At 55.4% G+C, this 11,596-nt stretch overlaps 3 protein-coding genes across 3 annotated transcripts; 2 read left to right on the top strand and 1 right to left on the bottom strand.

The window, feature by feature from the left end:
* Nucleotides 1–176: 176 nt before the first annotated feature.
* Nucleotides 177–2,672, bottom strand: INS49_001238 (uncharacterized protein; the record flags this gene model as incomplete). The annotated part of the gene is made up of 1 exon (XM_043162070.1): nt 177–2,672. One exon carries the CDS (start codon nt 2,670–2,672, stop codon nt 177–179), a length of 2,496 nt encoding a protein of 831 aa, XP_043030576.1.
* Nucleotides 2,673–5,781: 3,109 nt separating this feature from the next.
* INS49_001237 (uncharacterized protein) lies at nt 5,782–8,026 on the top strand (the record flags this gene model as incomplete). The annotated part of the gene is made up of 3 exons (XM_043162069.1): nt 5,782–6,450; nt 6,787–7,627; nt 7,686–8,026. The coding sequence occupies 3 exons, from the start codon at nt 5,782–5,784 to the stop codon at nt 8,024–8,026; spliced, it is 1,851 nt and encodes a 616-aa protein (XP_043030575.1).
* A 1,559-nt stretch (nt 8,027–9,585) lies between these two features.
* Nucleotides 9,586–11,573, top strand: INS49_001236 (uncharacterized protein; the record flags this gene model as incomplete). The annotated part of the gene is made up of 2 exons (XM_043162068.1): nt 9,586–10,170; nt 11,118–11,573. 2 exons carry the CDS (start codon nt 9,586–9,588, stop codon nt 11,571–11,573), a joined length of 1,041 nt encoding a protein of 346 aa, XP_043030574.1.
* Between the last annotated feature and the right edge of the window lie 23 nt (nt 11,574–11,596).

The following is an 11,596-nucleotide window of genomic DNA, read 5'->3' as shown; positions in this document are numbered from 1 at the left end:
CCAGAAATGCGCAAATCAAAAGAAAAACAGTGGATGGGTGGGTATCACAACAGATGCAAAACAAAAAAGAACACACAAGACGCTGGAGCCAGACAAAGCCAGCATCGTCACCGCCGCGAGACAGCTGAGACAGCAAAGTCCCCCTGTGCCCGAGGACAGTGAGGATGAGTACCCGGTTAGCAGCAGCTGCTGAGCAGGGGCACCACGCGGGCGACAGGGCTGAGGAAGCTCCTGACGCGGCCGAGGATACCGCCGGATCTCTTCCGCGGGGAAGCAGTTGAGACCGGGGCGGCCGTCGACAGGATGGCGAGGAAGACCGCTGGTATGCTTGGCAGGCCGGCGAGGATGTTCTGGGCTTGCGCTTGTTTTTGTGTTCGTTGTTGATGCAACGTTGTCACCACGACCACCACCATCAGCAATGACAGCAGTATGGAAACAAGGCCGGACGCGGCCAGCTGTGACGGTAGCACCTCCGAGGAGGAGCCGCCTGCCACCAGCAATTGTCGCGCCGGCGAGGAGAGTGGCGCACTGTCCTCTGACGGGGACAGGCGCGCGGGTTTGGGTGCAGGTGATGGGTGCTGCGGCAGTCCTTGGCTTAATACTAGGCCTTGGAGTGGCAGCTCTGCATTGACGTTTGCGGAGCCGAGCCCGCGTTGTTGGCATACCAGTGCCGAGCCCGAGTCGGACAGGCATGGGCCCTCGACGCTGACGCGCGAGAGCTGGCGAAGTCCGCTCGCGGCATTGCCGTTGGCTGACGACCTTAGTCCCTGTGGCGCGTGACCGTGCAGTGAAAGGCCGGATGGGAGTCCGCCTTGGCTTGTGCTGCTGGCCGGGCTTGAGATGCCTCCTGGCTGTGGGCTCAGGCTGCCTGTGCTGCCCGACCTTGACGCAATAACGGAAATTGACGATGCCAGTGGTGATTGAGCAGCGTCGGTCGTCGAGAGGTCTGGGAGGTCTGGGACATCTTCGCGGCGCCGCCCTGGGTCTAGGTATCGGTTTTCCTTTTCAAAGGTCAGCATGATGGCCATGGAAGGAAAGGGGTAGTGGGGATTTCGTACAGTGGTGGCTGTCTGTGATCTCTCTTTGTGGCCGTTGCCGGCGTGCACTGGTGTTGTGTCTCGGCTGATTTCCCGTAGACTAACCCCCTGTGAAAGCACCGGTGCTGACGCAACGGATGAGGACTGCCTGCTGAGACCAGAGTCCGCAGAAAGGCTCTCGACTGGTGCTTGGTGACAGCCCAAGGTCGTGTGGGTGTGTATAGTCTGGAGACCTTGTAGTCTTGTTACGGCACTGGCAGAGCGGGCCGTGCTGTGGCCAGCGTCATCTGCGTGATATGGCAGTGAGCCGATCAGCTCGTTTGCACGTCCTGCGGCTTGTCCGCCACCAGGAACTCGCTGCTCAGGCCCGCTGGGGCTCAGTGTGGAGCGGGACTGGGACTGAGGCCGATCAAAGCGTGACTGCTGATCGTGGGCCAGGCCGGTGCTTGATGGTAGTTGCTCGTCCAGACCGGCTGGTGATTGAGCCTGTGAGGCTGGGGCAGACTTCAGCGACTGTGGCTCCTCGTCAATGAAGCTAGAAGTAGGAGAGAAGAGGTTGAAATCCACGTAGTTGCTGCCAATCTGGCCAGCTGGGTTGAGGTATGGCAGGTTTGGCTCCTGGCTGTTGTCCGCGCTTTGAAGGAAGACTAGGGCGTTGTCCTCGTTGAAGGTGAAGTCGTTGGCCTGTGTGAGGAGACCAGAGCTGACTGGTGTCAGTGGCTGGGCAGAAGAGACAGAAGAGCCCGACATGGATGGCGAGAATGAGTTGTCCATGCCAAAGAAGAAGTCGAAGTCTTGTGGTACGGCGCCGTAGAAGTCCTGGGGGATAGGGGCGTTCACGGGCTCGTCGTTGAAGGTCAGGAACTGGTCCCAAGACTCATCCATAGAAGCGGAGAAATCGACGCTGCTGAGACCCAGACTATCCGTCTGGAAAGAAGCTTCCGGGGCAGGTGTGAAGACTGCGGAGTGCTCCGTGGGAGAGGACACAGTGGTCTTCCTTGACTTCTTGGCCGGCTTGGCCGCCTCAGACTTGGACTCAACCTGAGAGGCAAGTCGCTTCTTGTGGCTGGGGTCACACTTGACCTTCTTCTTCTTGCACGCGTCGCAGGCCTTGAGGATGCGCATGAGGTGAGCATGGTCTCTCTGCTCCTTGCTCTTGCAGCCGCGGGACACGGAGTTGGTGACGTCCTGGCCATCAGCAGTGAGGATCTTCATGCCGGGGAGGTGGGAGAAGTCAGTGGTGGTGGTGGTGGCCTTGGCGGGCTTCTGGGAGGCAGTACGGGGCTTCTTTGCTGCTGGGGCCACTGCGGGAGTGGACGCCTGCGACGGAGAGCTGTAGAAGCTCAGGTCGGACATGACGGGGGAGACGTTGTAGGCGGACTCGGGGGTGGCGGCAGGGGTGACGACGGCGTAGTACTTGAAGTTCTCGCCGGTCTGGCGGGAGTGCTCAAAGAAATCCATGGAGATGGTGGCTCGCTTCTCCTGGGCGGAGCCGGGACCGGGGAGATAAGCACCGATGAGGTGCTCAAGCTCCTTGGTGCCGACGGCGGGCAGGAACTGCAGGGGGGAGCCGAGGGCAGGCTGGTAGACGCTGAAGCCCTCGACGGCCGAGGCAGTTCGCGACATGTCGGCCATTGCTACAGGGCGATGACTGAAGCACAGGGGAAAGGGATGATGCAGGTTTTGGTGTGGGACGTTGTTGGTGGTTTCTGAGGGGTAACCGGTCATGAGTTACGGGACGACCGGCGGCCTGATCTAGTGATTTGACCTTGGCAGGTCTCTTCGATAGGGATTCTTGCCTTGTGTCGTATGTGTTCTGTTACCAGATTTTGTTGTCGGTGATACTTGCTTGGTGTTGGTGTTGACAATCCGGGGATAGCGGAGATTGGGTTTAGGCAGAAGAAGAGCTGAGGATTGGAGGCAGGACCCAGTCTCTCTCTGATGGCTGGTCTCTTGACTGTTGCCAGAGCTCTTCAGTCTTGGGAAAGACACGGGGATAATCTTGCTTCCGACGCGATATGTCGATTAGTTGAGAAGAAAGAAGGGGAACGGATGACAATGCCTAGGCTCGGGAGGGAGTCAACTTCATATGGTTTGCGGCCTTGAAACTCGGGAAGCCATCTTCGACAAGGCGCAGCAGTGGATGAAATTCAGTCATTCGGCGAGCCGAAATGGAATAGCGCCTTTTTCACAGCGTCTACTTGTGGGTCCGAGCCTGTCTGATAGTGAGGTACTGTGGGGTATCGCCGGCCAGCCCGTCTCAAGTGGCATGTGCACTTCACTCCGTACTCAGTCGAGCTTTGGAGCAAAGTGAGATGCAAAATATACCGAGGAGAGAATTATTGTATTTATGGGACTTCTAAAGTCATTTCTCCCTGTCTTACCGTGCTCGTCGTGAATATCCGTGGCGAGGTCGAGGTCCGGAGCAGACAGGATCTCGCAGCAAGATGCCCCAAACCCCAACGAGTTGACCGTAGCACTCTAGCAGACTTCCGAAAGCTCACTTGTAGCTGCTGATCGAGGTGGGTCCAGCCTCCAGCTTCTCATTGGATGGACTAACCCCAGTCTGCAGTGGTTTTCGGCGAGAAAATCGCTTGATGAGTGAGACCCGGTCCCCGTCAATCCACTCTCGTCCGCAACCTTAGAACCTGCCTACCTAGGTACTGCAAGGTTGCTGACGGGCTTTCGGGACCGCCTTTCCAATTGGCATCCGCGCACATCACCCTATTCAGGCTAGACCTTGTCCAATTGGCCAATTGCCTGCCACCTGAGCAATGAGTCAATCCACAATGGCTGGATGGCTTGTAACATCGACCGTCCATCAATGGATCGAATGGATCAATACTATGTGTGCTATGCATGCAAGCGTGACTCCTCTTGCTCGTGTATCTTTGGGGTACGACTGGGATTGATTGAATCCACTGCAGAGCCTCAGGCCTCTCCCTCCACCTATTTTCTACATACCTGGGGACTGCCTTGTTCACCGTGGGGGCCGTCAGCGCCAGCCACAATCTCATTCCGTGGCTCACTGGCGCCGGCATCAAACAGTATACGACATGCGGGAAAGGGCCCGTTCAATGACACCCTGAGCATCGCCGCGCTGTATGTCGCTTGTTGTTGCTCTACTCGGTACGTCATGAGGGTCAAAACCTGGGGCTCGACAAGCGAACGGCCAGAAAAGTGGGGGAGCTCGGATCGCATTGCTCACGGTATTCGGAGCCGGAGGCGGGGTGCATCTGGGAGGTGGGCTTATAAAGCTTGGTATGGCCATGGTGTGCGCCAATTTGAACTATCTATGTGTCCCAATGTTTTTTCCTGTAACATATCATCAAATCCTCGGACCAGAAGCGACTACGCAGTATATAATGTTGCCACCCTGAGTCGCGCAGACTGATTTTCGACCCATTTCTGCTCCGTGCAGTTCCCCCTCCCTGAACCTACCCACAAATGAATTTCATGGTTCCCTAGCAGACTCATTCCTACTGTCAAAGTGCCGCAAGGTCAGAGCAAACCTCATGTTGAAGTTTTGGACGAACGTGGTTAGACATGGTATCTCATACTGCTGCTCGAAGTGTGCCTTGGGCATTGCGATAGCTTCTCCGCTGATGCACGGGACGCCGAATCTTATCTCGTCCAGATTGTGATGGAAGTACTTTTAAATTGGGGTTACGGCGTCTTAACTTTTGCATGACTGCAGGTATCTGCGATTCATTCCCAGTATACAAGAAACCTACTCATTTGGTTTCTCCCATGATCATGCCCAAGCTCAGGCACTCTGAACGCTCTGCAGCTTGCGACCCCAGAGTTTGGTTGCGGTGTCGCGCCCCTCCTTCTCCGCCACCCAAAGCAACCTACCGAGCCCCAAAATCTTTGGCAGTGCCCAGGAGCTGGAGCCACGGCCACTGAGACCGCTTCAAGATCGGATGGAATATGACCGAAGCAACATTGCATTGGAGCTAAAAGTCAACTTCTCTTCTCTAAAACGTCATTCAAACAATCATAGGGCCCAGGTGTCTGTGTAAGTGGCAGCGACCGAGGGGACGTGTTTGCTGTTGTCTCGCAGTTCGTAGTCTGGTTCGCCTGCGGGCGGAAGAACGCCCCACCAGCTCAAGTACGTACCCATGTGCCCGGGTAGCAAGGCCAGCATATGCATTTAAAAGAGCTCTGACCTGCCCAAGGGGGTTGTGAGGTACGGAAATGCATATATCCGTACTTTCCACCCCGGTAAGAAAGCTCCGAAATTTCAACCCAGATTGACCCTGCAAACCGGTCTTTCTCTTTGTTGTCACACTTGTGATATTCCTCATGACCGTCATCTGCGAGGCGTCTGTCCTTTCTCCCGAGTCTTTTTTTCCACAATGAGAGGCCACATGCCCCTTGTTACCCGTCATTGAAAAGCCTTTTTGTGAGATTTGAGACGTGCAGAGAGGCTCGCGCTTGTGTGTGTACGTGTACTGTGTGTGGGAGAGAGTTGGAACGAGCAGGGCCTGGCCTTGGCTGAGGACGAAGTGCCGGGGAGACGCCTCTGAGCAGCGGAGGAAGGAACGAGGGGCTGCTCATCCCTGGCCAGCGCCCATTCGGCGCCTGACCGGTGCCTTGGCCGTCAGAAAGTGAAGGCAGCGAAGAGAGGGACGGGCGAGACAGGAGAGGGGGCAGGAGAGAAGAGCACTGGAGGCGGCGGCGGCAGCAGCAGCAGCCCAGCGGCTGCCCGTTTGAGCTGGGGTTTGCATAAAAGCCCGCAAAGATGGTAGCTAGTGGGGACTTCACTTCTTCGGATGGCCCAGGTGGAAAGGCTTCGAGGTTTCTGGACGCCGTGGTCGCCTTTGTTGTCGGCATCTTCCAACCCATCTTTCGCTTTCTGCTGTCGGCCATCTTTACTCGCAAACCTCGACAGCACAACAATCAGAACCGCGACAGAGATCACACCCTCGGCGACTCCCCCCACGACAATAACAACAACGGCGACCCCAACGACTCCCGTCCCACCCCCGACGGCCAAGACGGCGACCATCAAGGCGACGACAGCCCAGAAAGCATGCAGCGACACTCCGGTACCGCCAGGCCTCAGCATGCATACGGCCCCAAAGCTGTCAATGGCGATGCCCGCCCTTCTGTTAAGCCCGCCTTGCCCCAACTTGTCCCAGCGGTGAACGCGTCTCGGCCTGTCAAGCGGGATGGCAAGCCCACCAACGGCGTCGCAGCCAAGACAGCCCTCGAAGACGTCACGAATGGCGTCGAACACACCTTGAAGCACCACGTTGTCGGCGAGGAAGAGGCCGAGGAGAACCTTCACGACCAGGTTGATCTGGCACCAGCTGTTCAGCCTGTCGAGGGTGAAGAGGAGCCTGAGGACCCTGTCAAGGCTGCGGAGCGAGCAATCCATCATGGCTTCATGGACCAGGCACTGGATATGGTATGTCTCGCGTCGCCTTCCTTCTGTCGGTTGTCTTCAAAAACATTCATGCACACGCCCACGCTTTGTCTGCGTGATTCTGCACTCTCTTTTGAACGCGTCAATCGTTCCTTGACACGCATCGCATTGTCACACCTTTATAGTGTTTCACACGCTCTTTTTGCCGCGTTTCAAAGCCGTACACCAGCTTGCATCACCTATCCCCCGCGCGTTGACCACGTCTCGTCCCATGACTCCTATCACGACTCCCATCCGAGCATTTCCTCCCAGTATACAACTGCTCTTGCCACAATTTCGCCCTCACGCGCGCATTCGTGCTGATTCCATTGTTTATAGGCCCGCCTGGCCCTGAAGACCAATGAGACACCTGTCGGATGTGTGCTCGTTCACAACGGAAGGGTCATCGCCAAGGGGATGAACGCGACCAACGTCACCCGAAACGGTACCCGGCACGCGGAGCTGATGGCCCTGACCGCTCTCTTGTCTTTCACCCCTGAGGCAGAGGCAGAGCAAGAGCAGGAGAAGCCAAAGAAGTCTAAGGGAAAGAAGAAGAAGAGACAGGGCAGCCAGCAACATTCCGACAAGCCTCCGCCCACAAGGGCCTACACAGACCAAGAGTGGGGAGACGTCGACCCCGAGGATGGCCACATTTTCCCATACGGCCAGAAGCTCCACCCCGCCCCCATGGTCGACCGGACATTGATAAAGGAGTGTATCCTGTACGTCACCGTCGAGCCCTGTGTCATGTGCGCGTCGATGCTCCGCCAGTATGGCATCAAGAAGGTCTACTTTGGCGCCGTCAACGACAAATTCGGCGGCACCGGAGGTGTTTTCTGCATCCACAAGAATTCCGACCCCGCACATGCTGTCAGCATCCCAGCGACCCCCATCCATCGGCCTGTTGCCAATCAACTGCCCTCTCGACCACCTCTGGCCCAACGACCTGCCTCCGCTGCCGCCTCGGTCTCGACCAACGGGTCTCAAGAGGGCCCGGCTGCCACAGGCGAGAACAAGCAGCCCGGCAAGATGACGTACACAGAGCCGCCCAAACCCGTCTCCAACATGACTATGGGTCATGGTGGAAACGTGGAGAGCGGATTCGATGCTGAAGGTGGATGGAACCGTGATGAGGCCGTCAATCTGCTGAGGCAGTTTTATGTCCAGGAAAATGGCAGAGGTAGGTGACCGATTCCCAAAAGCTAATACCCAGCAAAGGGTTGCTAACATCCTCCAAGCACCTGTACCGCGAAAGAAAGAAGGTCGCGCACAACGTCTCGCTGTTATGATGGAGGAGCAGGGGATGTCGACGGAGGGCACGGCTCTTGAGGGCCTACTTCAACAGGAGCGAGAGGCCCAGGAGAAAGCTGCCGCTCGGGCTGCCAACGGTGAGAGCGCTACCGACGGGAATGACTCCGCTCAAAACGGCACCGATCAGCAGACGGACGGCCCAACTGCGCTCGAAGCGCTGGAGGCGAAGGTATATGCTGAGATCGAGAAGAAGAAACGGGCCAACAGAGCCCAGAAAACGGATGGCGACAAGGCAATCTCCGCCGACCAGCCGGAGGCGACGGCTTAATACTCTGTCTATGAGGACCTCTACTCACACGATGACACTTGGAGACACGCAGAATCCACAGGCTGGAATCTTCGCAAGGCATCTCAGCACTTATCCAATCGCGGGAGATCAGAGGAGCTGTAGAACGAATTCGGTCCCTCGACAGCCGACGTGGGTCCCAACCGGCTGGTCATTGCAAACGCATTATCTCATCAAGTTGATTTGGATGCAGAGTCTATATCTCAGCCACTAGCTATGCCTTCACGGATCCATATGCTAACCTGGCTGCTGCTTGAGGCTCTTATGGACCATGCAAGCTGTGTCTTTCGCGGCCCCAGACGGGCCTATTGTACTGCTAGGAACTTTCGACACCTGGAACTCCGATTCAGAACGTCCTTCTTTTAGATAACCTTGGACGCTGACGGAGAGCTGGAAAGACTCTGGATCATACAGATGAGCAACGACGCGATGGACACGACTAGATGACCACCGGGAAACGCCAACACTGGTCCTATTGGGCTCCATCGCAACAGACGTTCTCGCCATAACAAGTATAGCCTTACGTTGGCATCAGGGCATTGTTCCCTACAGACGGCGTTTGAGTGCTCGCAGGGAATAGGGATTCAACAAAAGTTCTACTTGATGGCAACCTCTCATCTTTTTCTTCCTCTATTTTACAACCTCCTGTAAATCAAATACCCTCGATGGGACTGCATGGCAGGGGAACGGAAATTCAGCATGATGGCACTTGCGGGCACGTATGGACCATATTTCTAGAAGCCTCTCATGACCAGATTCGGTGCAGCCGACGCCGGTTGAAAGCCTTTGCTCTACAGGAAATGTGTGTGTGGGTGATTCTTGTAGTTCACTGACTAGCAGCTTTTACTGGAGATTGCTTATCGCTGACGACAGTGATGTTCGTAGCCCAGCTGATTTATCATTGTTGTGACCAGCGACACATAAACGTGATGAAGCCGCCCACGTCGAGCATTCCATGGAGTTTCGAACCAATCAGTTTCTATTGAAGCAGTGCCACCCAAAATACTTGTCTGATCCACCCCACTAGGGCTACCCCGCGGGCCTTAACATCCACCAGTGTGAACCAACATCACTCTCAGCATCAAGTACTCGTATTCCCGTTTCCCGCGATCATGAATTTCACGATTAGCTGTCTTTGCGGTGCCAGCCACCAAGAAGTCGTGTCCGACCGTCCACATCTGTTGCCTAGCGATGCCGAAACGGACCGGCACGCGTCGGGGGTCCTCTTCGTCTCTCATCTGGCCATCAACCCCCCGGAGCATCGAATTCTGTCCGGTCTGTCACATCACGAATATGAAGACGGGAAACGATTCTTCTGTGGGACTTGTGGCTGTCACATATTCCAGAAATTCACAGTCTCACCAGCGTTGGCCTCGCTAGCTCAAAACCTGGGAGACGTACAGCCACCCACAGAATTCTTCGCAGTCGCCACCGGAGTGATAAATGAGAGTCCACATAAGCGAGACGGTACCAGGTTTGGAAGAGCTCCAATGGACGATACTTGCGATGGCGGGTTGGGGCCATGGTTGCCAGTGGCCGAGATGAAAGGACGGACACAAAGTCCAGAAACCGAAGCACCCCAAAAGTCCACCTATACCTCAGTCCCGGCGACTTGTGGATGTGGCAACGTGAAGCTGTTGATTCAACGCCCTCAGCAACTGTTGGGCACGGGCGACAAGAGCCAGAAAGCAGTCCAGCTCCCATGGTCCCCATACCCTGATCTTATGTTCCCTTACAAGACAACCCCAAAGGACAAACTGGACAATCCTTCAGACGAGAAGTGGTACCTTCGCAAAACAGGCGGAGAATCTAAATATATGGCCGGTACATGTGCTTGTAAGTCATGTCGGCTCATCACAGGCTACGAGATACAGACCTGGGCTTTCATCCCGAGAGTGGCCATCAGTATCCTCATATCGCCAGACTCTGCCACTACTGGATCAGCATCGAATATCTCTGCCAGAGATACGACACAAAACGCCGAATCTTCTTACATCCCTCTCGACTTCGAAGTGCTCGGGAGTCTACCAGACCAGCGAAACCCGCTTCGGACCTATGAGTCTTCCCCAGGAGTCCTTCGCGAATTTTGCCACGGATGCGGTGCCACGGTCTTCTGGCATTCGAAGGTACGCCCTGACCTGATCGATGTGAGCGTTGGTCTACTCCAAGCCAGGGAGGGGGCAAGGGCGGAAAGTCTGCTTGAGTGGTGGCGGGACAGGTGCAGCTTTGCTGAGGACACGGGACTGGATCGGAAAGGCTGGATCAGGGATTGGGCCGAGAGCCTTGTTCAGGGTTTAGAAGAGGGGATGAAGATGTAATAGCTGTTGATGGTATGGTGTGGATGTGATCGAGGCGAGGAGGCCTCTTGGCACGAGATCGCTACGGAACAGGGATCACAATATCCAGAATCAAAAGCTTACTGAGGACACCGAGCCGGGATGTTCATCATGTCCGCCAAGATTTCTTACATTAGTTCTGCGCTCCGAAGGGGGGCTGAAGGCACCGAGAGCAACGGAATTTACGAATAGCAGAGCATCCAAGCCGAAATTTGGTATGTGGATAAGCACGCAACGCCCAAGACTCCCTTAGAGTCCTTGAATAAGGCTCATTCCGATCGGAGTAAGGTTCAGTTGAAATCGTGCTGAAGTATGAAGCTTGATCGGAGCCACCTATCTTATATATAGAATACGGAGATTCCCACCTGCAAAAACGGAGGGTACACCAGTACACCACCACCTCACCCAACACCCACACCCAATACTCATATGCCCAACTTACATACCCAATTTGTGCACCTAATTTAACTTGGGTGTGTAGGTGTTAGATGTGGGTGAGCGAATTAGGCTTGGGTGGTGTGCTCCAATTGGCTATAGCTATGGCGTGAGTTGACATACCAGTGTACCCTCTGTTTTTATAGGTGCGAATCTATGAATCTATCTATAAGGCGATCTGCATTGGTGATCAAAGCCTGAATTATCTGTTGGTGCTTTTCATCCAGCTCCATCCACTGATCCATTTTCCAGTCAGATATACCAAGGGAATCATCATTTCGTACTGACCAGGCCACCTCAAGAGTGACGACCCGAATGTCACAAAGGTATACGACTATCGCACTGCGCAAACCTGCGCGGCGTACCTCATTCCATACCTCGACCCGCATTTTGATGCCCTCGACGTCAGTAGTGGGCCAGGCGGCATTATCAGGGACCTCGCGCTGATTTGCTCACAGGGACATACTCTGGGTCCTGACATGTCCCAGGGCGTTGTCTTGCAGGCTGAATCCAAACACAAATATCAGGCGGGAAATCTTTCATTCGCCGTTGGAAACGCGGAGGACCTGTCTCAGTTCCTGGACAACAGCTTCGATGTCGTCCACTCTCACATGGCCATCTTCCACCTTCGCGATCCAGCTCAGGCCTTCAGGGAGTTCATCCGGGTTTGTAGGCCCGAAGGTGTGGTGGCAACGCGGGACCCGGGCAATGAATGGTCCGTGACGGATGTCAAGCCAGACTTGCCTGTGATACGCTAGACGATGCCGATTTGCTTCAAGTG

This window comes from Diaporthe citri (assembly GCF_014595645.1).
Source record: "Diaporthe citri strain NFHF-8-4 chromosome Unknown scaffold_1, whole genome shotgun sequence".
Taxonomy (NCBI): domain Eukaryota; kingdom Fungi; phylum Ascomycota; class Sordariomycetes; order Diaporthales; family Diaporthaceae; genus Diaporthe; species Diaporthe citri.
The sequence above is the reverse complement of the archived record's forward strand: the minus strand, read 5'-3'. Positions and strand labels throughout refer to the sequence as shown.